This window comes from Siphateles boraxobius, unplaced genomic scaffold, assembly GCF_051911475.1.
Source record: "Siphateles boraxobius isolate OS27281-9 unplaced genomic scaffold, OSU_SipBor_1 11, whole genome shotgun sequence".
Lineage (NCBI taxonomy): Eukaryota > Metazoa > Chordata > Actinopteri > Cypriniformes > Leuciscidae > Siphateles > Siphateles boraxobius.
Genome location: NW_027508711.1, coordinates 3443143 through 3470525, shown reverse-complemented (window position 1 = coordinate 3470525; position 27383 = coordinate 3443143). Strand labels below are relative to the sequence as shown.

At 35.6% G+C, this 27383-nt stretch overlaps 1 protein-coding gene across 2 annotated transcripts in view; it reads left to right on the top strand.

Moving 5' to 3' along the window:
• Positions 1-26235, top strand: part of nr6a1b (nuclear receptor subfamily 6, group A, member 1b) — a 30076-nt gene extending 3841 nt beyond the window's left edge. Inside the window, exons 2-10 of one of the 2 annotated variants that reach the window (XM_077194205.1) lie at positions 3831-3866; positions 13481-13708; positions 15297-15352; positions 19246-19406; positions 20609-20815; positions 21791-22045; positions 22788-22909; positions 23015-23167; positions 24803-26235. In XM_077194205.1, coding sequence (XP_077050320.1) covers positions 3831-3866; positions 13481-13708; positions 15297-15352; positions 19246-19406; positions 20609-20815; positions 21791-22045; positions 22788-22909; positions 23015-23167; positions 24803-24918 — 1334 coding nt within the window. In that variant the 3' untranslated portion in view covers positions 24919-26235. The remainder of the gene's footprint in view (positions 1-3830; positions 3867-13480; positions 13709-15296; positions 15353-19245; positions 19407-20608; positions 20816-21790; positions 22046-22787; positions 22910-23014; positions 23168-24802) is intronic. The other variant, XM_077194206.1, reaches the window with a different exon arrangement.
• Positions 26236-27383: the final 1148 nt, after the last annotated feature.

The following is a 27383-nucleotide window of genomic DNA, read 5'->3' as shown; positions in this document are numbered from 1 at the left end:
AGAAGCTTTCAGTCATGTATAAAGACCTTACTTAATGAACCGTTTTATTTGTATTACCTTAGAATGAGCAGTTTCTATCTACATACACCGCGGGTCCCCTTACATTGAAATGCGCAGACATGTTTCTACAGTAGCCCTAAACGGACAAACGTGTTTCGTTACTATGTTGCTCTTCGTGGAAGGAAGCAAGCTTGGTTCAGCGAATAAAACACTCACACAATGATGAACAAGTAACAATAATATTCGCAATAACATATAATTTCACTGAATAATTAATTAAACATAATTTCTTAATTTGTTCTTGTAAAGAAACCTCATTGCTGAACTGGCTACTCTCTGCTGTCTCAGACGATGACATATTTTCCTGTCAGCCACCGTAACTTTTGTTGGTTGCAATTCGTAACCTCACCACTAGATGCCGCTAAAAATCACACTGCACCTTTAACAAAAAATTTAAATGCAATGTTTTGTTGTTAAATTTTCATTTGATTACATTTTAAAAGCTTGTTTAAATTGTTAGTTTATATAAAAATAATATAATATAGCAAATTCTGTAATATATCTGTATCTGTAATATACTGTAATATACTGTTGTATCTGTAATATAGCAAAAAATAAACTGAATGTGTTTTAATTTATATATTTATCAATAAATCCAATTTGTTTCAATTCAATTTAGCTCATGCATTTTAACTTATTAAATGCTGCCTGTTTCCTGAATAAATGTAATTTTTTCCGCAAAGAACAGATTTATGCTGATTCTAAACCATTTGAATAAATGCATTTTGAGAATATGATTGTTTAAATAAAATCAAATAGATGTAGAGAGCTAATAATAAACTATGCCATGATCTTTTTGAGTGTAGAAATCTTAACTGTTTCACATCATTTACAAATATGGATCACATTATTTTTAAAATTGTGTTTATGTTAAAAATGTGTTATCCAAATGGGTGAATTTTGAAGGCAATTCAAATATAAACCTTAAATTAAGGCCTAGATATTTTTTGAGTGTGGATTACCACACATGGCCATTTCGCGCACACACATTGTGATGAGCAGAGGCACGGGGGGTTTGGCTAGGATCTCATGTCCTTGGATCTGAATGATGAAGCCCTGGAAAATGGAAAATAAATGGATATAGGTTACATATCACTACTACATCTGTACACCTCCCCTCCCGATCCCTCTTTCTTTCCATCAGCCAAGTGGAACAGAAGACATCTGGGCAGCCTGATCCTTTTCTTCGGAAGGCTGGGGGTTGGGTGTGTGTGTGTGTTTGTGTGTATGTGTATTGTGTGTGGTGTTTGTGTGTCTCTCTCTATACCTGTGTATATTGCTACCTGAAAGATGGCTATATCGGATACCTTGTTCTTTATGGGGATATTTTTTGGTCCCCATGAAAAAAACCGCTTATAAATCATAAAGGGATGTTTTTTGAAAATGTAAAAATGCAGTTCTTAACTAGCAGCCTTTTCAATTGATTCTCCTGAACTCCAATTTACAACGTAATTGGTCGACGTTATTCAAGTGACAGAGTGAAAAAATGTCTTTTGCTATCATTAAATTGTCATTTACACTGTAAATAAAGACATTTGTTGATATTAATTTTCATATATGTATTATAATTTATTAAGATATTACCATTTGCTATCATAAAATTAAATCGTATGTAGAATACACATTTATTTATATTAATATCAATATATTTATTTATTATAAAAACATTTACTAAAATTCAATTGTCATTTAAAATGTGAATAAAAATAAACATTTATTTATATGAATATATTTACTATCATGAAATTCTTGTTTTAGATAAAATACACATTTATTGATGTTAATATAAGCATATCTATTTTTTATTTATTCAAAATATTTTTTTAAGTTGCTATCATTACATATAAATATACAATTATTGATATTCATTTTATAGGGTTAGGGTTACAAATATATTTATTTATGTATTTAAAAAGCTCTTTATTTCCTATCATTAGTCAAGTCAATAAAATGTCATTTTTGAAATATTTTCAAAGCCACAAAAAGTATTTGTCAATTTTAAAATTACACACAAATTTATGAATTTAATTGCATTCAATTTATTCATCAAATCAAGTAATAAATATTTTTAATTCTTATATTATAGATATATTATGATTTCTTATTTTTAAATTAAAAAAAAACTCGTGAAAGTATTTTAATGATAAACCAATAGATTGTAATGTGTAATTTCTGGTTGTCAAACTTTAGTGGATCATGCGAATGCCACTTGGTTTGATATTTTGTTATCAAATGCAATGACGTTCAAACATTTTTTATTACGACTGAAGCGTCCAAGTGCATTTTGGAGCCACTGCATGTGTATAAATCACTGAAAAGCCATTTTGCTGAACCAGTACCAGTACCAGTTACCAACACCAGAATGAACAGAACTAACCCTGAATAATGTAACCTGTTTAACATCGCCTATTATACTGTAGCTTGTTGGCCTGATGAAGTGAGAAAAAGTGTGTGTGTGTGTGTGTGTGGGCCATAGAAGGCAGACGGTGAGTATTTGCTCATGTAGCTCAATACCAACGGTCTACAGCCATCATAGATATTAGATTATCTTCAAGGAGCCTGTGTGTTCTGGTCCACCATATGCCGTGGATTGCTGGAGTGTGTGTGAGATGACCTGCGTGTGGCAGATCAAAAATCTGCAGCTGCCAGCAAGCCGAAGAGATCACACTCATACACGCACACACGCGCACACACACGTGGCGGTTTCTGTAGAGGTCGCGGAGGTCGTGTCCTGAGGGACAGAAGTGAGAGGACTGGGCAGATGGGTGTGTGTATGAGAGAAAGATAGATAGAGAAAGTGTTGTTTTAGGAATGAGAAGAGGCATTGTTTTAAAGTTGTCTTGCTGTTCTGTGTTTAAGATGAACTTTAAGTGTGTCCATCACAGAACATTTTAACATTCTTTACAGCACGAAAAAGATGATGATAATGGCAGAAATTCCTGCAAGCATATTTATTGAAGGACTTTAAAGGAATAGTTTAATGAAAATAATGTAATTCTTTTGAAGATACAAGATACTCAATTTACCCTTTAAAATGTTTTTGTCTGTTACGATAGTCAATCCTGCATCTGAAATTGAATACTTCCCTACTACATAGAATTCTATATAGAATACCATGCATTACCCATTACCCATGATGCTGTTCAAAAACATTCCACCAATCAAGAGAGTCGAAACAAGCAAAAACGCACCGCAGATGACATAATAGAGTCTCCCTACGCTCTCAAAATACTTAAATATTTAATTATATATGCATATTTTGTAATAAACCAAAAATATACTGTTTATATATAATCTACATTTTAAATTAGTACTTTTATATTCCTTCATTGCTTTTAATTTGATTATGCTGTTCACAATGCTTCATGGGATTGTAGTTCTTCCCATCACCAAAGCTGTTTAGTACACAGTCTTTTTAACATATACCTTTATGGCTTTATTTTTGGCTGATTTTCAAATATTTTTTTGCTTCAGTTTGAATAGTGTTGTGATTCACCTCATAGCTGGTTGATTTGGTTCAGGGCTTAAAACGCTTTACATAAACTTTTTTGAAATCCCCATGGAAGAAATGAACGGGGAAAGAAACTTCCGGAACTGACGCTGCTGAAAAAGTTGACGGGTGACGTTTCACTCTATAGATGTGGAAATAAAAGAACACAATTATATAGAGACCCTGTTTGTTGAAAATGAATAAAGTAGCTCATTAACATATTCTAAAAGCAGTGTTTTCTCTTCTCCTCATATTCTCTCACTCTTTCCCTCATCTGCAGGTTTTTATGAAGAGAACTCCCTCCAAGATGACACAGGTGAGGAAAGTGCCAGTGATCTCCATGCTGCCATCTACTGGCTATATCGCACACTCATTTCTGTGCTTTGTGTCTCAAACATTTTCAGACCATGAAGAGTGAACATTATAGGGTGGGACTTTTATAGAGCCATTTGAGAGTTATAGTTCTGCATTCTGGAATAAAAAAGTAAAATCCGGAGTAAAATGTGACTGCAGTACTCAGCTTCACCAGTAGAGTATATCACAGAGCTCTTTCTTTCTCCCAAGTTCTCCAAAGCTCTGGTAAAAGTGAACTTTTTAGAGGTCAGAATTAGATCAGGAGCTTCTGATCTTATGTTGCCAATAAGTCTTTCTGTGATGCATGCTTACATGCTGTTGTCGAATATTGTTAGAGAAAGCAGCTGATTTATGTGAAAAACCAGCTGATTTATGTGAGAAACCAATCAAGCTGTAAAGCATTGGAAGAGCTCTTCAGAAGTGCACACACACACACACACACACACACACACACACACACACACACACACACACACACACACACACTGGTGACATCACCTTCACTCCCTGTGACTGTGAAGTCACAGGTCAGCAATGAGGCACAACATGTAACAACATGCAGGAATTGTAGGCCTCTGATTGGCTGAAAGTATTTTGGTGATTTGGATTGTTTCTAATTTTACAGTATTCTAATAATTATATTTATTATTATATTAAATGTAATCATTTCAAATGTTATAATTTTCCGCAACAGTCAATTATACAATTTAGTGGCATTGTTATGTCTAACTTTTTGACCACTAAATGCTGTGGTTAACCAATCAAAATCAGGTGTTCTAGTCAAGTCAACACATTTATATAGCTCTTTATACAATACAGATTGTTTCAAAGCAGCTTCACATTAATAAAAATTAAAATACTTGTTGTAAAAATTATTGCTAATGTTGTAAAAATCCTTTTTTAAACAATTATGAAACAAATTTTCAGCTGTAAAGAAGCTCTACGGACGATAATAGAGACATTATTCAGCTAAATTTTGTTCAGTGTTGTTTCCATTCAGAGCTGTAAAAACCAAAAGTACAGCATTGCTTACCTTACATTTTACACCATCCTGTGCTTGTTCAAGTGAAGGTTTGAGAGGCTTTTGCCTTTTTCTCAGCTAAGTTGACATCTGAAGGGCAATATTTTGTCTGTCAGTATTTAGGTCTGAAGGTCATGAATGTAGTGCCTGAAATGTCTTGCCAGACGTTGTTTCAGTGTTCCTCCTGCAGTTTGCACTCATTGGTCAGTGAGTCGCTCGCATGTTAAACCCAACGACATCAATGAATGTATATCGCAGCCGTAATAATGAGGTAAGTGCCGGTTTGTTTGCTAGGAGAGAGTGTTGAGTGTTGTGTGTAGTATGTGGTAATCTCAGGGCACAGCCAACGGTCGATGGTTTCTTATGAATCCAAACTCACCGACAGCGTTGAATGTTCCCAGAATGCACCAGGTCACAGGTGTGTATATGCATGCCCAAAATTCAATGTGAAATATGCTAAACCTTATCTAGATTTGCCATTTCAATTTAACAAGATTTGTATTGGCTGAAAAATTGTCGGTAAAGGTCTTTATCTTGATGTCCCCCTGCAGTCCATTTTATCCATTGATTTGATAATCAAAATGACATATTTAAATGTGAAAATCGTTTTGAATTGAATTTGACCTGTGAAAATAATTTCTTCATGCCTTAAAATAGCTTAAATGTAACTCTAGACGTTTGCTTGTTTTAGTAAACGTGAACGTTCTTGAATATTAAAATTAGCCTGCTCACTCACTCCACTCCCTCAGACCAGCTCGGATCCACTACCCGATCCACTCGCTCAACTGTTACGCAAACCATGTAACTGCTCGCCATCTCAGAGTCAGACAGCTGCCTTCTGAAAATCAGCATCTTTAGAAATGCTTTAACATCACATGAAGTCAGTGGAGACAGGCACATAATTCCTCATAACATGATTATATACATAGTTCACCCACTATATTGCTATATGCACCAGATTTTTCCTGTCCATTCTTAAAGTTGTTCTTGTGCTCACTGTGGAAAAGCTCCGCCTGCACTTTAACAGAATTTGTTATTTTGGTTACATGTTTGTGACGGCAAGAAACAAGCTGTTTCATACCATGTTTTTGAGACTCTTTGATACATTGCAGTTTTAAGGAGAAAATACTCTGCAATGGTGTTGACTTATGAATTTGTACATGGTTTATCTTAAAGTGTATTAAAAACACCACACAGACATATAAACAACTTTTCTTATTTTTAATGATTTTCACCTCATGGGGTCTTTTAACAGTAAAATAATATATGCAAATTTGCTAAATTGTTAAAATGTTTACATTTAATATGAAGAACAGCATCAAACAGGCAGATCACACTAAGCGATTGTGTAATATATGCTGATGTTTTAGCATATTAGTATTATATTATATGCCGAGAGAACGCACATGTTATTATTTAGAGAGAAAGTATGTGGTTGCAATCATCTGCTATTGTATGATGGTCTTTAGTGGTATTCATTCAAATTCATAAGCAGTCTGAATTTTGTTACCTTGGCTGAGATTGAAAATATTGTTTTATTTAATTTGTAAAAGAAATATATATATATATATATATATATATATATATATATATATATATATATATATATATATATATATATATAATAAAAGTTATATATTATCCTTTGAAGGAGTTGTGGCGCTGCCATTTACTATGTTTGAGAAACTATCATGGTACATTGATATGATAATCAATAGCTTTGAAATAACTTGATACATGAAAATAGTGTTAAATCAGTAACATGGTATATATGAAAATTCTGTGACATCACCATGGATTTATTTGAACCATGATATTCTTTGGAGTGGCCTTTAAATACCATGGTACAAGGATATGATAACAATGCAGTACCATGGCATAGAAGTACCATGGTATTATGGTATTTTTTGATTATGTACCACAGTATTCATTGAAATACTGTGGAAACATGATTATAATACATTGAAAATAGTAATTTTGTATGTATTTTTTTTTAGTTTGAATAAGGTACATGGATAATCATTCAGTTCCTATATAGAAAAGTGTCATATTCTGTTTTCTTTTAATATAATAATTTTATTCTAATTAGCATTGCAGTCATTTGCATTATGCAAAATGGATCTAAGTATAACTGGGTCAGTGTCACAATGCATAAAGCTGAGCCAGCTGAATCAGACACAAGAGCAACTGAACTTACAGAGTGATGGAGAACGCTACAAATATATAAAAAGAGAAAGAATAAGCCAATCTTACCTCAACATAGTTACCTTGACTCTCCTGTCGTGTTGAAGAGTTGAATGCTATCTGGAGGAATGCCTGCTTTTTCTTTTTCTCTATCTCTCATGCTCGAATCAAGAAGCTACCGTCGTAAACAAACATGCATATTCACTGCCGGACGAGTCACTACAAAGCTAACATTCTCATTGTGAATTCGTCGTATTTGAGATGAACTATATATGACCCAAATGATGTGCTGCTATGGATTTGCCCATGTGCATTGAGTGATGGATTCTGATTGGCTGAGATTCCTGATGCTTTGAATTAAAGCTGTCTGATTGGCTGAGGCTGAGTTCATTTGCGTAGACAGAGAAAGACAAACAGAAAGAGAGAGATGTTGGGGGGGGGACTCTTGGGAATAATTGATGAAAGATAATGATCAAAGAGGAAAGAGGAGATGTGGTAGATGGATACATTTCGCCACTGGGCAGTTTTCGTACAGCTAAATCATGTGGTTTGTTACGCTCTGCCTTCCGCTGGGAGCAAAAACGCATACCTGTCCAATACCTACAAAATGTGTGTGTGTGTGTGTGTGTGTGTGTGTGTGTGTTTGTTTTCTATGTTGCATTGACATTTTTGCCCTAATCTTTCTGAACACTCTGGATGCATTTCCCATAATCCTCTTTGCCTATGGTGATGCTCTCGCACAACTAGGTCAACGCACTATGTAGGAACATGTGTACTAACCAGGCATATCTAAAACCCCACAAAATAGGACTGGGGTTCACAGACCAATTATCTAGATGCTGGATCAGGTCACATCAGTTTCTTCTGCAGGTTTAAACCCTTCCTGCCTCTCAATCCAAGAGAGGACTGATAAGTAAAGTCAAATGAAATTTACAGGAATAGGAATCTGTAGTGTAAATCTTTAGCGTTACTCTTGTGAAAAAGTACACTAGCATGCTTTAAAAAGAGTACTTATTTAGTACAATTTAAATATATGAACTTTAAATGTAATATCAAATAACAGTGACTACAGTTTAAATTAATATCATTTAATAGTATGTTAGTCAATATGTTAGTATTTTTCAAAAGCATGACAAGATTATGTATGTAAAGTAAAAGCTTTATTTTGACGTTATATCAGTGTGCACTTTTTAAAAGTGTTCTTGAGATGCACGTGAAAGTGTACTCTTTAGGTACACTTAAGTGTCCTTTTATTTATTTAATGTAATATTATCACCAACAAAGTTTGGTGTTTTGGTTTTAAAATATACTTTTATTATTGGAAGTACACTACAAGTGCACATTCAATACAATTGAGCACTTCTTTTTTCACAAGGGTAATGTTCAATGTTTGTGTTTTAGCTTAGATAAGTGCATCACTTGTAGTACTAAGTTTAGCATGCGCAATGTTTAGCTTGTGGTTTAGCCATTGATTTGTCTATTTTGAATCCTTCACATCATCTTCAGAACCTTCAATCTACAAACTTAAAGACTAAAGATTAAAATCATAACATAAAATAACAGCTGATTTCATAGTCATTTCAGCTTTTACATTCTTATTTTACCAGTTTAAAGATTAACCCTAGTTTGTGTGTTTATTTTTATTTAATTAGACATGTTTTTGATGAAGCCCATTTTATTTTACCAAGTTACTCTAAAGCCATTACTTCGGTATTTTCAGTATTGTGTTATGTGTGAGTGATATAAATGAGCTAAAGTGCTAGGACGAGATAGCAAGACGCAGAAGGCTTCTGATTTCCAATGCTTCTGAATGTAGATGGCAGTAATGCACACTGACAGATCTAGAGCAGCATGAATGGGGGATAGAGAGAGATGGAGTGAGAATGACACATGGATGTAGGGAAATCAAGGGATTTGTTGCTCCTGCTGTTTCCTCTAGTGCTGTGAAGTGAACTATATGAGCCAACATCATCACATGCTGACTGTGAAATGCCTGTTCCTTCTGATCAGCAGAATCAAAGGCTTGTTCAGAGTGGAGTACTAGCTTACTTAATACTGTATGTAGGATGCACTGTGTGCTACCTACTGTGTTTTTAAATGGAATTTCAAACAGTATGCACTATGCAGTAATAAACATTTTAAAGTGTTCTTATGTTTTTCAGATATGATCTTTCATGTAGTGTGTAATATAGCTGTTTGTGAATGTTAAAGATCTGCAATGTTTCAAAGATCAAAGTTCACGATAAATAGTTATTACACGGACCTGAGGAATGCTTGATTCTGATTGGTTAATCACGCCATCCAGCGTTATGTTATTCCCAGATAACATCCGGTAAAAACTGATAACATGGGCTAATCCGGGTAACTGAAGTTGGGGCCTTACGCTTGCTAAGAACGTTTTTTTTCCTTGTGGAAGTTTTGCGTTTGGTGAGCTAATAAAACTTAATTAAATATCTGTACACAAAATATTGATTTATGTCATCCGGTATCGCAGACTCGCTCTCTCTTGTTTCATACAAACGATTTTTTTGTATACTGTAATAGTACAGTATACCATATGTTTGTTATCATAAGATAACAAACGGGTAAGTTTTTGAAGTTTCATTTCAAATCAATATGTCTTATTTATGTGGTGAAACAAAATGTAATAAGTGGTATGACTGTACCGTATCTCTCTTAAATATCCTTCTATTTTGAACTTGCTTCCTGATAGCAACTGCTTTCTTCACGGAAACTTTGCATTTAAAGAGCTGTTAAAATATTTAGACAATTTCATGTCTAATCCACGCAAGCTTATACACAAGCTGTGTAATAAGCGGGATAATGTACAGTACATCCAGCCAGTTTTTATGGCAGAATAAACTCTGCTTTGCATCGGGGTCCTGATTTACCTGTCGGGGTTTATTCTGCTATAACAACCGGCTAGATGTTTGCACATTATCTCTCAGTTATTGTCTCCCAAAATAAGGTACAGATTCTGAACTGCCTGAAACAAGTCGTCAGCAATTCCAGTCTTACTTCCAGCTCGAACCTACGTAGGTTAGTAACAAATTGCATTATGCCTGTCTTCATGACTGCCGGCAAACAATGTCTACGTTAATCCATCCTCAAATACTGCAGTTAGTTGTAGTTCTGATTTTAGGGATAACTTATGGGCAGGGATAGGTTTAGGGGTATGGATATGGTTGGGACTAAATTTTCGGACAGAAATGTTATTCCAGGGTCAAAAAAAAAATGTTGATCTAGATTAGGACAACCCTCTACAATGCGAGTAAATCACTCACGAGTAAATTTCACTCTGGTCTACTAAAGAATATCTATTATTAGCCATAGGCTAATAAATTCTTAGATTTTACTCGCCTGTGTGTGTGTGAAGCCTGGTTCACACGGCAGGATAATTAGGCCGATTTTAGCCCCGATTTACCCCTGCCGACAATCTTAAGGATGCTCCGATTATCGTAAAATAATCTGATCAGATATTCCTGCCGTGTGTGGTGTGTTAAGAGTGCTCTCCTCTGCTCGGAAGGACGTCGGGACCGCTCCGATCTCAAATCGGGGATATCCGACATGTTGGATTATTTTGGCCCGATTTTTATTTTCTCCTCGTGTGTTGTGTCCCCTGGGGACAAACGAGCACGCAGCCTGTGGACTGTGGCGTATAGCCAATCAGAAAGCGAGGTGACGAGGTGCAGAGGAAGCACCGGGAATCAAAATCAAAACAGCCAGCGGCATGGCGCACCAGAAAGTCCGGTGGACGTTGGAGATGGATTCAGTTAAAAACAAACTACAAACTATCGCCACTGCATCCTCTTCGTCCGCCATGATTGTTTACTCTGAAGTCACGTTTGATCTCGAGGGATTTTGCGAGATTTTCCGTCTGACCTGGGAATGCTCGGGAGCCAAATCGGTTCGTGTGTGATTTGTTGATTTTGCCGTGAGGCTGCGCACCACACACGGTACGACCAAAACTGTTAGACCGGTGATTTTTTTATCGCAGTGTTTGGAGTCTCTCAGGTCGCTACATTTAAACGATATACAAAATAAATAAGTTCATCTGGAATTATTCAACTTTTCAGAACAAGCAGAAGACATGCCGGTTTCTCCGGTAGTGGGCGGAACTAATGCGCACGTGGCAATTTCATTGGATGGCACTCATCCGTTTTTTTTTCAGCAAATCCGAGCGAACACTGACAACGCGATTAAAATTCATGAACCCAGCAGCTCATGTGTTGTATATTGCCAGTAGAATTAGTAGTAGGATTATTATCTTTTAATAATTATTACTATTATTTATTTTATTTTATAGAAACACTAAATGACCAACAATATCTTAAGCACCAACACCTGTCATAAGTTCAGTTAAAATGACAAATATGCATTAATTTGCATAATTATCAAGTTTTAGTTCTAATTACTAAAGTTCTTCATTAAATAATGCATGATTATCATAATATAATAATATAATGCTTGATTGACTGATTTTAAGAGTGTACATTTAGATATTTAAAAATATGTGCAATTTTACAAAGATAAGCTGAATTGGTGGAATGTATATATAGATAGATATAAATAATAGTATATCAGTCTGGCGAGTAACCAGAAAAAATTACTAGCCAATGGCGATTCTATTGCCAAGTTGACCTGCAAAATCAGATCCAACTGCATGCAAAACTGCAAAAATAACATTGTATGAAAATAGACCTGAGATTTCTGACCTATCAATTGAGAAGCACTTTTTTTTTTTTTTTGTCGGCCTGTTTCTTCCTTTTTCTGTCCCTGTCAGAATGTGATGGGGTTTGTTGCATTATGATATTGCCTGGGGGTATTTTTTATCTTTTACTTAGACATCGGGTGCAATAGAGTGAGTGTGTGTACGTATGTCACCCCGTTCGATTTAAAAAATGTGTGTTCCATAGTTCCCGTTTGCTATAAAGTTTGACCTGTGTTTGACACAATCCTCAACAATACCGTGCCCTTACAACACACAACCTTCCTGAGGGTTGTAAAATGGCTGTAGAGTTCAGGGTTAGGTTGAGTGCTTTCCTTTGCGTTTACGACGTTCAAGCTTTCAGAAGACCTCTCCGTGACCCCCACGCTCACCTGCTCCCTCTACAGTTCACTGTAGTTCACTCTTCTGAGAAATGAAGAGATCTGTCAAGTTTAGCTGATTCTTTTCTGTGAATCCGTTCTTCACAGATTCATTTGAATAATCATTGCAATGTGTTCCCTGCATGGAATTTTACATATTCTTTTGTTTGAGTATCAGTCCAGCTGTAATACCGTGTGATATTGTTTAAATATAGATTGCATCGAATGTTGCATTCAGTTGTCTTTCTTTCTATGTTTCCCATCCCCCTTCCTACCGTCTCTCTGTCTCTTTGGTTTGTAGTAAAATCTGGGTCACGCCGCATGATGCTGTAAGTCATTTCAAACGCACATTGAGACTGCAGAAGATTCCTGGCATACGCGTATGTGCCGACCGGGCAATGTGTTTGTGTAATCCTGCTCTCTTATTGCTCTGAGATTTAGATAAAAACTTTTAGAACTTAAAAAAAAAAAATGTGTACGTTTATGATTACAATGATTTCAACAGCTCAATAAACTCAGATTAACCTAATATCAGACGTCACAGAGACATCTACATGTATGTCATTCTTATCTTCCTGTTCTTGATGTCAACTAAAACATTTTTTTTATCACATTTGCACATATATTCATATCCCTTTGACTGGTGCTCAACCAATATGTCTTAAATGGCTAATGCTGATATGTAAATCAGACAAAAATATGAATTGTATATGAAGTTATACCTATTTTATTTCATTAATTATTATTAATTTCTCCTTATTAATAATGTATAAAATAAAATTCTGTATTTTTGACATTAAAATAACATGAAATTATGTAATTTATTACTTTAATTTATTTTATTATTTTAATTATATACACTCACTTTTTTAATTTTATTTCATTTTATTTGAATAATGTAGTAAAAACATGAAATCATGTAATTTATTACTTTAATGTATTATTTTTTACATTTTGAGATTTTATTTTATTATTAATGTATTTATCATTTTATTTTGACCTTTTCTAGATTTTAATTAAGCTATTATTTGGTAGATTGTTTGTGTCCTACACATCTTATCCCCATAAATATAGCAAAACATCACACAAACATTGATCTAGCTTTCCAAATTAGGACATATCATAGACTTTTATTGTTTTATACAAAGCTGATACTAATTACTATGGACTTCACTAAAAATGTTAAAATCAAGAATACAGGGGACATTCAAAATTAGAAAATGAGGCCTCTCGCTATAGTTTGCATGTAATTAAATGACATTTCTTTCTTTCTTTCCCTGTAGAGGATGGGGGTGAGCGCTGGTGCCTGATCTGCGGTGACCGGGCGTCTGGACTGCACTATGGCATAATTTCCTGTGAGGGGTGTAAGGGCTTCTTCAAACGCAGTATTTGCAACAAGCGCATCTACCGCTGCAACAGGGACAAGAACTGCCAGATGTCCCGCAAGCAACGCAACCGCTGTCAGTACTGCAGACTGCAGAAATGCCTTCAGATGGGAATGAACCGCAAGGGTGAGCACGCACGCACACACACACACACACACACACACGCACACACGATGATGATTTAAACTAGCAGATTAAATCCAACATTTGCTTAAGAAATGCAGTAAGAAACCTGTTTAAATCAAGGTTATTACTATTAAAATATACATTTAAATTTAAAAAATAATTTTAAATGTACATTATCTAAAAAGTAACACTTTACAATACGATTCCTTTTGATAATAATAGTTAACTAAATTAGTTAACATGAACTAACAATGAAAATAATTCAAAAGCATTTATTTTCTTGGTTAGTTATTTTCAATATTATTATTATTATCATTATTAAAAGTTGTATCTGTTAATATTGTTTAATGGACATTAGCTAATATAAGCTAACAACAAACAGCTGTATTTTTATTAACTAACATTAACAAAGAGTAATGAAAACTGTAACACATGTATTGCTCATTGTCCGCTAATTTTAGTTAATGCATTATAGTTCATGCAAATAAAAACAATGAAAGAATAGGAAAAACTGAATCTAAAATAAATTTTCTTTATCATCCAAATCAAAGGAAAAATAACCATGAATAATTTTTAGTTTAATTCTTTGATACTGTGAATAATATACTATTTCATATCTTTAAAACTTCCTGTCTATTAAACATCCTTTAATCTTTTTCTTTGGCCCTGTTTTTTCATTATTTTTCTCTGTGCTGTTTTTCTTTCCTTCTCTCTCATTTTTAACGTGTATCCATTCAGAATTACAATTTCACCCTAATTATGCAACACGTCTTTTGTATAAACTCAAAAACAAAATGTTCAAGGTTTATTTACCTCTTAACTCTGTCCTTCTCATCTGTTCTTTGATGCTGCTTCATTAGAGGCAAATATCTGATCTTTCCACTATGTAAATTAGGTGATATAGATCAGGGTTTGATTAGCCATGCCTGAAGGACAAAACTCACAGAAATCAGATTGTAGATCTGGGTTGCGCCGCTGCATGTATAATCATGAGTTGCTCAGATGGTGCTGATAACAAATTTCTTGATCCAGAGCATGCTGTCCCTCTCTGATACTTGGGGCTAAACTCTCTCACACATATACATATAGATAATTTACCATTTCTACACTTTAGCCTATGGTACACACTGTTGAGTGTACTTGCCTGCGGTGTGCATCAGAGGGAGCTGTTGGTCTGTGTTGCTGTACTAACCACCAACTTCCTCCTGACAATGTTTGATTTGCAATACTAGTGACTTGCTCACTACATACTAAACAGTATATACTGTGTAATGCATACATTACATATCAAAGTGGTTAATTTTTAAAAAATTTGTGCAAAAGTGTCTTGCATTTTTAAAGTCCCATCGACTCAGAGATGGTAAAACGGAGAACATTTGTCAAATGGAAAGCATACTGACACATTGAGTGCACCGATTTGTGGGATATAATATTTTTTGAGCTGTGCGCTCTGTTATTGTGCACATTTTGGTAAATGATATTAAATAATCATCTATGCACAGTATATATAATGAAAATTGCCGAAATAGTATTTGTAAAATTCTAGTATGCAATTCCTTACAGATCTTTTTGTTTATCTCACTTTCAGCAATAAGAGAGGATGGGATGCCAGGAGGGAGGAATAAAATGATCGGACCTGTACAGGTAAGGCAGTTGTGTACAGTTGTGTGCGTTTCTACATGGCTATAGCTATTCGTCCCTAGAAGTGAGCTAAATCTGACACAACCTCTCTTTTGGATATATACAGTAGGGCTGTCAAAATTACAATATGAAAATATATATATAAAAAACTTTAATGTTAGATGCGATTAATCACAATTTATTCAACTCTCTATTCAAGAATCATGAAAAGTCCACAAAAATATTAACTGTTTTCAACATTGATAATAATAATAATAATAATAATAATAAATATTTCTTGAGCAGCAAATCTGAATATTAGAATGATTTCTGAAGGATCATGTAAGGATCATATATATATATATATATATATATATATATATATATATATATATACACAGGTCCTTCTCAAAAAATTAGCATATTGTGATAAAGTTCATTATTTTCCATAATGTAATGATAAAAATTAAACTTTCATATATTTTAGATTCATTGCACACCAACTGAAATATTTCAGGTCTTTTATTGTTTTAATACTGATGATTTTGGCATACAGCTCATGAAAACCCAAAATTCCTGTCTCAAAAAATTAGCATATTTCATCCGACCAATAAAATAAGTGTTTTTGATACAAAAAAAAAAGTCAACCTTCAAATAATTATGTTCAGTTATGCACTCAATAGTCAATACTTGGTCGGGAATCCTTTTGCAGAAATGACTGCTTCAATGCGGCGTGGCATGGAGGCAATCAGCCTGTGGCACTGCTGAGGTGTTATGGAGGCCCAGGATGCTTCGATAGCGGCCTTAAGCTCATCCAGAGTGTTGGGTCTTGCGTCTCTCAACTTTCTCTTCACAATATCCCACAGATTCTCTATGGGGTTCAGGTCAGGAGAGTTGGCAGGCCAATTGAGCACAGTAATACCATGGTCAGTAAACCATTTACCAGTGGTTTTGGCACTGTGAGCAGGTGCCAGGTCGTGCTGAAAAATGAAATCTTCATCTCCATAAAGCTTTTCAGCAGATGGAAGCATGAAGTGCTCCAAAATCTCCTGATAGCTAGCTGCATTGACCCTGCCCTTGATAAAACACAGTGGACCAACACCAGCAGTTGACATGGCACCCCAGACCATCACTGACTGAGGGTACTTGACACTGGACTTCAGGCATTTTGGCATTTCCTTCTCCCCAGTCTTCCTCCAGACTCTGTCACCTTGATTTCGGAATGACATGCAAAACTGAGCAACAGTCCAGTGCTGCTTCTCTGTTGCCCAGGTCAGGCGCTTCTGCCGCTGTTTCTGGTTCAAAAGTGGCTTGACCTGGGGAATGCGGCACTTGTAGCCCAATTCCTGCACACGCCTGTGCACGGTGGCTCTGGATGTTTCTACTCCAGACTCAGTCCACTGCTTCCGCAGGTCCTCCAAGGTCTGGAATCGGTCATTCTCACAATCTTCCTCAGGGTCCGGTCACCTCTTCTCGTTGGGCAGCGTTTTTTTTGCCACACTTTTTCCTTCCCACAGACTTCCCACTGAGGTGCCTTGATACAGCACTCTGGGAACAGCCTATTTGTTCAGAAATTTCTTTCTGTGTCTTACCCTCTTGCTTGAGGGTGTCAATGATGGCCTTCTGGACAGCAGTCAGGTCGGCAGTCTTACCCATGATTGCGATTTTGAGTAATGAAACAGGCTGGGAGTTTTTAAAAGCCTCAAGAATCTTTTGCAGGTGTTTAGAGTTAATTAGTTGATTCAGATGATTAGGTTAATAGCTCGTTTAGAGACCCTTTTCATGATATGCTAATTTTTTGAGACAGGAATTTTGGGTTTTCATGAGCTGTATGCCAAAATCATCAGTATTAAAACAATAAAAGACCTGAAATATTTCAGTTGGTGTGCAATGAATCTAAAATATATGAAAGTTTAATTTTTATCATTACATTATGGAAAATAATGAACTTTATCACAATATGCTAATTTTTTTAGAAGGACCTGTGTATATATATATATATATATACTTTATATATACACTGAACAAAATTATACACTGAACAAAATTATAAACGCAGCACTTTTGTTTTTGCCCCCATTTTTATGGCTCTATATCTCTCAAATATTGTTCACAAATCTGTCTAAATCTGTGTTAGTGAGCACTTCTCCTTTGCCGAGATAATCCATCCACCTATCATATATGAAGTATATCAAGATGCTGATTAGACAGCATGATTATTGCACAGGTGTGCCTTAGGCTGACCACAATAAAAGGCCACTCTTTATTGAGTGGGAGTCAGTATCTGGTGTGACCACCATTTGCCTCCCGCAGTGCAACACATCTCCTTCGCACAGAGTTGATCAGGTTGTTGATTGTGGCCTGTGGAATGTTGGTCCACTCCTCTTCAATGGCTGTGTGAAGTTGCTGGATATTGGCAGGACCTGGAACACGCTGTTGTATACACCGATCCAGAGCATCCCAAACACGCTCAATGGGTTACATGTCTGGCTAGTATGCTGGCCATGCAAGAACTGGGATGTTTTCAGCTTCCAGGTATTGTGTACAGATCCTTGCAACATGGGTCCATGCATTATCATGCTGCAACATGAGGTGATGGTTGTGGATGAATGGCCATACAAGCTGTCTGCCATCTGCCATGTACAGTGAAAACCGGGATTCATCCGTGAAGAGAACACCTCTCCAAAGTGCCAGACGCCATCGAATGTGAGCATTTGCCCACTCAAGTCGGTTACGATGACGAACGGCAGTCAGGTCGAGACCCTGATGTGGACGATGAGCATGCAGATGAGCTTCCCTGAGACGGTTTCTAACAGTTTGTGCAGAAATTCTTTGGTTATGCAAACCGATTGTTGCAGCAACTGTCCGGGTGGCTGGTCTCAGATGATCTTGGAGGTGAAGATGCTGGATGTGGAGGTCCTGCATGGGCTGGTGTGGTTACACGTGGTCTGCGGTTGTGAGGCCGGTTGGCTGTACTGTCAAATTTTCTGAAATGCCTTTGGAGACGGCTTATGGTAGAGAAATGAACATTCAATTCACGGGCAACAGCTCTGGTGGACATTCCTGCAGTCAGCATGCCAATGCACGCTCCCTCAAGGAGAAGTGCTACTAACACAGATTTAGAAAGATTTGTGAACAATATTTGAGAGAAATAGGCCTTTTGTGTACGGTACATAGAAAAAGTCTTAGATCTTTGAGTTCAGCTCATGAAAAATGGGGGCAAAAACAAAAGTGCTGCGTTTATAATTTTGTTCAGTGTGTATATATACTGTATATATGTATATATTGTCCATTCTTCTCCACACAATCTCAGAGCATTCCTGCAGAATTGAACCTGAAGGGCTTTGTGTTTCCTCTGAGAGCTTAGTGAGATTCTGAAGGCCACTAATGGCGATCACTTGTTACATACAGAAACCCTCTACTTTCCTCTCTTTTCCTTATAAGTATGTATACATCATATAAATGTATAGAGAATGTGAATGTGCAGAGTTTGTGTCTTGGTGTCCATGTTATCAAGTGTTTATGTTTGTTAGAATTGCTGCTGACTCTCCCTCATTCTTGGACATGAATTCAATCATTAGTTACCATCTCACTCTGTTAAACAATCGACAGATCCATTGGTTTCAGTCCAAGGAAGATGACAATCAAGGATGGACAAAAGATAAGCAAGAGTTTGTTTAGGGGCGAATTACACCCCATTCGCAATTGATTTAGTCTATTATTGACGGATTAAAACAGACAAAAAAAAGTCTGTAGAAAAGGGAAAATAAAAAGAATGAGCAAATGAGGATTTCTCAATAGATGGCTTCGTATTGACCGATCTCCATCTTTTATCTCGCAGCGATGTTCTGCTCAGAGATGTAGTGCAGTCAATGGCATGCATTCATCTCTGATTTTCTCCATTTCTCTCTTTTTAGATCTCGCTGGAGGAGATCGAACGAATTCTGTCTGGCCAGGAGTTTAAAGAAGGAGCTGAACTATCAGATACGTGGAGCCACGGCTACAGTAACCACAGTTCACCTTGCAACAATATCTCTGAGGGCGGTCAGACCTTATCTTTCTCCACGCTGTCAACCAGGTGTGACCCGAATGAGATGTTCTAATGCATTTACACACGGACGCGCTGACCCGAGTCTGCCCTTTTTATGTGCAGGGACAAATGGCTTTGATTAAATTGAATTATGAGGTGTGTGTGTCGTGGAACGAACCAACAAACACGAGCAGAGAATCAAAACAAGATAAAGAAACGCTCTAAAATGAGGAAGTTTTTACTTTTTTTTTTTTAACAACTTTCCTTTTCTGCCGACATCATCGAGCCCTCATATTTTTCAAACAGAGAAACTTTTCGCCATCCAATCAATTCCTGATTGATAAAATCAAGTTCTTCTCTAATTTTTTAAATATGGGAATCTCTTTTTTCATTCTTAAATGCATGAATGTTTCACCAATCATTATTACATATTTGGGTCTTTATCTAACATGGATGGATATCTTTATATCTAACATGGTGGATCTCTACCTGTCGCAAAAATATAAAACTCTCTTGATATTAAACTAAGAATTACAGAAGAAAAAAAAGGATTGGAAGGGTTCAGTTTGAGCAGAATGTTTATGCCATCATCACTGTCCTCGTCAGAACTCATTTCCCATTTCATTTTGCGATCTCAAACATATTCTCAAAACAATAATTTTCTACATCTTCAAAATCAATATTTTGACCACTGACAGCTCCTTCACCAGATCTACCATCAAGTGACATTAATATTTGATTGCATTTAGTACTTGCTCTGCAGTATATTGCTGAGCAAATTACAGTTTTACTGATGATTCTTCTCATTCTTTGTTTTCTGCCTGCTGTAACTATGAGTGAAACATCACTTCATCATTGTGTATCAGACATTTCCACTTCTGGATTATTTTCTTAGTTGCAAATCAGGTTATTGTTAACTAAAATCTTAAAAATGAAATAAAGGTTAACTGAATTTTTTTCCCAATTTTTGTTTAAATTTGAAGTACTAAAATAAACTAAAACTTAAAATTAATTCTATAAAGACATTTAAAAAAATACTAAAACAAACTAAAATTAAAGTGAAAACTGAAATTCTAAAAATTTGAATATGAACAAAAACCATAATAGTATATCAATGATACTAAAGTAGCAGTGTTGCAAATGTTATTTTATGTTGACTTTTGCCGTTTTTATCAAATTATATTTATTATACTAAGATTGCTTGGGCATATATGGCACATATAACCTTGTTTGTCGTTCTTTCTCTGCAGCCGTTCTGTGGATATGAGCATGTACTCTGTGTCCTGTAGAGATCAGTGCAGCAGTCCTCAACTTACACACTCTTTCCTGTTGTGTAAATATCCTTTGCCGCCCCCTACTGGCAGCAGCCTGAAGACGCAATCACACACATTGTCAACCCAGCTACTCAATGCTGAAGACCTCACACCTCTCACTACACCCATGGTCATAGAGAAGGGGTAAGACTCTCACAGAATTACATATCATACACTACTTTTGACACAAACATTACTTTTTAAATTGGATTTGACTACATTTATCACTCTTACTTGCCCATTAGGTTTTCAAATGTCTGTCAGTAGTCATGTTTAATGGTCTTGACCTGGTATAAAAACTGGGACACCATCTTTATCTAAATGTAACAAGCAGCATATTGATGTATATTAAGATATTATTTTAGTGGGTGATACAAACTTTAAAATTGAAAATAAACATTTTGAACTTTGTAGCCACTTTGGTTGTCTAATGTGTCAAAAAACAGAAATAAATACATTTTCTGAGGTATATTTTATGTTTCTTGCTATTAAAGGTTAACAGCATCACTTCTATCTCTTGGAAAGTTTGATTGATTTCACTTAATCATTGTGTTTTTTCAATGTTTCAATAATTTTTTTAAAACACAGATGAGTTGCTTGTATCATCATTCAAAAATATTTCCAGAAGGAATATTTTATATTTGGAAATATTTTGCATCCTAATATTTTTGTTGTTGTTGTGAAAGAAATCAATACTTTTATTCAAAATGGATGCATTTTTTGAAAAAGAAATCTTTTATATCACTTTAAACAAAATTTCCACAAAAATATTAAGCAACACAACTGATAATTATTAATAACAAGAATGCTGAAGACTGGAGTAATGAAGCTGCAAATTCAGCTTTGATCACAGGAATAAATTAACTCTTTTTTTTTTGTTTTGAATGTTTTAAAATGTAGTTATTGTAATAATATAATAATAATATTTCACAATATTACTGTTTTTGAAATAAAAGCAGCCTTGGTGAGCACAAAAGACGTGTTTCAAAAACATAAAAAATGTTTAGATATCATTGATCCATTGCTATATCAATTCTTAAACGTATAATGGAAAAGGATTTTAATTTACATATAAATGTCTTAAAGATGCTGAAAGTGTCTCTTTTTAAATTTGTTCAGGTATAACGTGACTCAGTCGGAGCTGTTGGCTCTGCTGTGTCGTATAGCTGATGAGCTGTTATTCAGACAGATCGTCTGGCTGAAGCGTTTACCGTTCTACACTGATCTGTCCATCAAAGACTGCACTCGTTTACTGGGGGCTTCCTGGCATCAGCTCATCCTGCTCTCCTTGCTAACGGTGCACAGAGGACAGGTACTGGGAGAACTAGCCAACATCACACACCAGTACACACCATCCGGCCTGACACTACAGAGGTGAGATATACGTGTATGGCCATCAAAGTTGCCATGATATTCTATTCTTTGCTTTTTGTGCCATATATCTGAGTGAAACGGCTTCTTGAACATGAATACATGTAGGAAGGGACTTGATTTTGTCCATGGAGAATTGATTGGATGGTTGTGTTTTGCTATTGGTGGATCTCATGTGAATGACAGGTTGCCCCGCCCTCATGCTAAAGAAGAGACGCAGTTACAAGAGGGAGGGGAAGTTATTTTGATTAAATATTACAAGTGCACATGAATTTCAAATAAATAATGATGTGTTAAATCATGTGTACTAAATATAGTTTATGAATCCATTTTGATTTCATAGTTACTTAAACATAAAATATTTTGGTAATACTTATAATAAGGTCTCATTTGTAAACATTAGTTAATGCATTACCTAATATGAATTGACAATGAGCAATATTGTGTGTGTGTGTGTGTGTGTGTGTTTTAAAGCATTTATTCATCTTTATTTTAATAATGTATTAGTAAATGTTGAAATTAGCATTAACTTATGTTAAGTAACTTAATAAGATTAATAAATCCTGTAGAAGTATTGTTCATTCTTAGTTCATGTTACCTAATGTATCATCATCATGTTACCTAATGTAACACACGAAACCTTATTGTAAAGTGTTATATTTTATGTAGAGTTAATTTGATTTTTAATGTGAATTATATATGTACAGAAAATGATATTTATGAATGAATGCATGTGTGAGTACAGGTTTGGTGAGGATGCTATGGAGGTCATGGAAAGTTTAAATTTTCTCTTCCGTAAGTTTCATCAACTAAACATCAGCAATGAGGAGTTCAGCTGCTTAAAGACGGTCACCCTTCTCAATCAAGGTAACACACACAGATAAATCGCATACACTAACCCTGATACACATCTTTTTTTCGACACAGCAGATGTGTGTAATTTGAGTGTGTGTGTGTGTGTGTGTGTTGTAGACGTGGCAGGTTTATCCAACACACCCATGCTGGAACAGTTAAGTGAACGTTATTGGTCTGTGTGTCGCGACCTTACAGAACATCTCTACCCTCACCGGCCCAAACGCTTCTCTGACATCATCACCTTCCTTTCTGAGATACGCCATACCTCAGGTGTGTATATATATACATTTGGAGAGAAATTGCGGATGAGAGCAAATTAACACAAAAATGCTTTTCTTTTTTAATTACACTACCGTTAAAAAGTTTGGTGTCGGTAAGAATTTTTTTTAATTAATACTTTCATTCAGCAAAGATGAATAAATTGATCAAAAGTGACAGTAAAGACAGGCTCAGTCTTATAATGTTAAAAAAAGATTTCTATTTCAAATAAAGCAGCAAATCAGAATATTAGAATGATTTCTGAAGGATCATACGACACTGAAGACTAGAGTAATGATGCTGAAATTCAACTTTGTATCACAAGAATATATTACATCTTAAAATAAATTCAAACAGAATTATTGATCAAATGAATGCAGCCTTGGTGAGCATCAGAGACTTCTTTCAAAAACATTAAAAACATCTTGCCAAACTTTTGAACAGTAGTGTATCTTAAAGGAATAGTTTACTGAACTCAACCCCATGTTGTTTCAAACCTGTAAGGCTCTCAGTGAAACACAAATGAAGATGTTCCCCCACTGCTTATTTCCATGCAATAAAAGCATTTAGTGACTTAGAAATGTCTCGCTTTATCGGGGGGGAAATGGATATAGCCACAGCAACATATTGTTGCAGCACAATATTTCAGACTTGGTGTGAAGTATTTATTTGACAGTCCAGTAATTGATTACATGTAATCTGGATTATGTAATCAGATTTAAAAAAATTAGGTACTTGTAAATTGTAATCAGATTATATTGCATTTTAAAATTAGCAAAATTAGACCACAGTTACATTTTTATTTTCTTTACATGATTTATATATTCATTTATTGCCATCTAGTCAAGCGGCTATAACTTCATGCAAAATTGAGAGGCAACGACATTTCACTTTTAAGGAGTGTTTTCTCAATATTACATAACTAATCAACTCCTGATCAACACCTTTTAATGATTATTGTAATGTAGTTATTCCCAAACTTTTTTAGTCAGTTGAACCTCTTTTGACCTAATACATTTAATAAAGTCAATTATTAATTTAAGTAAATAATTTAAGAACGCATTTCCATATTTACTGTTCTCTGAAGTCTGATGGTCACATGACATTCAGTTAAACAACTAAAATATTTCATCCTTGTTGATCTGTTATCAATCTGTTATTTTATTTTGACATTTTTGGTTATTTAACAAATTATTAGCTTTTCATTAACTCACTAACCCCCTACAGTTCCTTCACAAACGACACTTTGGGAAACCCTGATGTTATGTTTAATGCCCTTCATACTGTGGAATATATATTTTTACATCAATATGTTATCAATAAGATTGTTCTATTTAAATCAATATTTTAAATGTATTAGGTCAAAAGTAAACTAAAAGTAATCAAAAAGTAGTCTGAATACATTACCTAAAATGTCTAATGTAACAGATTACATTACTAACTACAATTTTCATCATGCAATCTGTAACGGACTACAATTAGTATGTAATCAACCCAGCAATGTAATGCATTAATTTCCTTTTAATATCTTGTCGTGCAATGTATTTCATAATGAAAATTTGGATGCTGCATGAATATGCAGTTTGACCGTGCAACCGTTAGCCAATCAAAATGTTGCTCTGCTAATGGTGTAATTATTGCTTCCAGGTAAAATGATGGGCGTTCCTCTGGAGCTGCTCCCACTGCTGTTTAAGGCAGTACTGTACTCCTGCACAACCAATCAAAACCCCTGGCTGGCCAACAGCTCCGCCTCCAGGACATAAGCCTTGCCTCCAGCTAGCTGTTTATATCCCCCCCCCCCCCCCCCCCCCCAATGTATTTATTACATGACAAAGTTGAATGTAAAACCGATTTGTGTGTGATTTCGAACTGTAGCAAATGTAGCAAACAACCAAATTAGATTTCAAGATGCCTGCAAAGATTACCTCAGGAACATAGCCTTTGAAGGAAAAACTTCTGAATTCTCCAGTGAAATTGAACAAAACGTATGACAATTGTGTTAATTAACCAAATGAAAATGAACGCACTGCAATCATTTGTTGAATTATGCAGCCACTAGCTATGATATAAAATGTCCTTGTGTTACAGGATGTCACTGATGAAATATGCCAAGGTGCTGCATTTCAGTCGAGTAACTATGTTTCTTATTCAAATGATAGCTAAGTTTTGAGCTATAGGGATTTCAATTGTTAGCTAGTTGAAATGATTGACATTTCGACCATCCACAGCTCACAAGCTTAGTTCTGTTGAGTACCAAAGCTGAGTGTGCCACAAAATACATGCTGTTGATCATCGTTTCTTTGGGATGGAGACTTCCGGTAATGTTTGAGCCAGTCGCCGGGGTAATGAAATGCAATAAGCACACTCTTTAGCCCAGGTGTGTGTGTGTTACATGTGTGATTTCCTCTCACATGTGTCTGTCTTCAAGGAAGTTTGAATGTTTAAACAGGGTTTATTGTGTTCGTATTTTTATGGCGTAGTTGTAGTTTTCCTCATTTCAGTGTTTTTGGATCATTTTTAATCCTATTTTTGACCATGTTATATGGGTTTTAACTGTTACTCAAGGAGCCGATTCTCAGGAAGGCCTTTTTATCTGATGAGGGTTGAGTTTGATGAAACCTCTTCTTGTTGTGCGGAGGAACATTCCAAGTATTATGAAACATTGGAAGAATTTTATGCGGTTGTAACCTTCCATTCCTTTGAAAGTTTACATTTCTGTTTTTTTTTTGCCACAGCAGCAGACAATGAGAGGATAGAGTATAGCAGCACAACTCGCGGATAGCATGCGAGGGTCGCTCTGAAAGATAGCGAAGGCGGGCGGGCGGGGTAATAATTTTCTTTGTGCGCGCGCGTTTCTCGCTCTGTTTTGTTACCATCTGAGGCCTTGAAGTGCCTCTGTAGTTGATGACATATAAAGACCGGGCGGCAAACGGACTGTGTCGCTCAGCTGTCTGTCTTTCTGTTTATATTCATTGTTCATCTGTTTAGCATTGTATTTTTCTTCTATGAATTTAAATGTTTACAGCATTAAAAATAAAATTGTACTTCCTTTCCATTTCATAAAGAAGGCCTGATAAACATGTTTCTGTGTGTTGATTAATCATCAGTGTCTCTGTTTGGTCTTTTCCACTGTGCTCTACAGTCCATCCATATTGTGTTTTCTGGTTCTGTGGCCTTTCAGATCTAATCTAACATGCTCTATGACTGTTTTTAGACAATATGTGTTCACTTTGAGGCGGTCTATGTGCTAGTGCACTCCTTAATGGTGACAATTTTAACTAGTAGATATACACAACACATGTGGCCTGTCCAAATAGCCAAACTTGGGGTCTTGGCTACTTGAGAGCACGTGCACATGACAGGAAGTAAGTGCTCAAGAGTGCCCCCTAGGTCTGAAAAATGCCAATGTGTAGTATGTTCAGCGCACACTAAATCCAACCCATCTCTAATACAGCTTCGGAGCGGTTTTGAGGCTAAGCATGTCCCGTCATTCATCACGTACAGAAACGTACGGGCCCCGATTTTGCGTCATGTCTAGGAAAACTTTCCAGTGAAAGTTAAATTAAAGGCACAATATGTAAGATTTTCAGATTAAAATATACACAAAAAAAACATTACAATAAAGGGTAACACTTTATTTTAGTGGCCTTGTTACATGTAGTTACTGTAGTAATAACTATAAATTATGCATAATTACATGCAATTAACGCTTATAGCCTAACCCTATACTAAGTACATGTAGTTAATCATTATTACTCAGTACTTAAATGTATAATTACACTAGACACCTGAATAAAGTGTAGCTGAATAATTTTATATTTGTTCATTTATGAACTTACAGTATCCCAAATGTTTCCAACAATGTTTAAATCCAGAGAAATCATCTACAGTATATTAACCAATGTAACGGCCCATGTCATTGAGTTGCCTGTCAATGACGTCATATCCACATTACCCTTGATTTAGGGTTTTACTTCCATGGAAACAACAAAGAACCAGGCCTGGACTGTATGTTGTTGGTTTATTATGTTTATATGCTGCAGTCATCCGTGAGGGGGCTGCTGATTTACTTTCGTTTTGGTATTTATTTTATTTAAGGTTTTTTTAACTGAATTCGTCAGTTCCCACCACCTCCTTCCCTGAACTTTGAACAGTGTTACTCTCTTGTTCCCTTTCGAGAACGGTCACTTTGTGTTGCGTCTAGCTAGACGCTATGGGAAAACTCCTT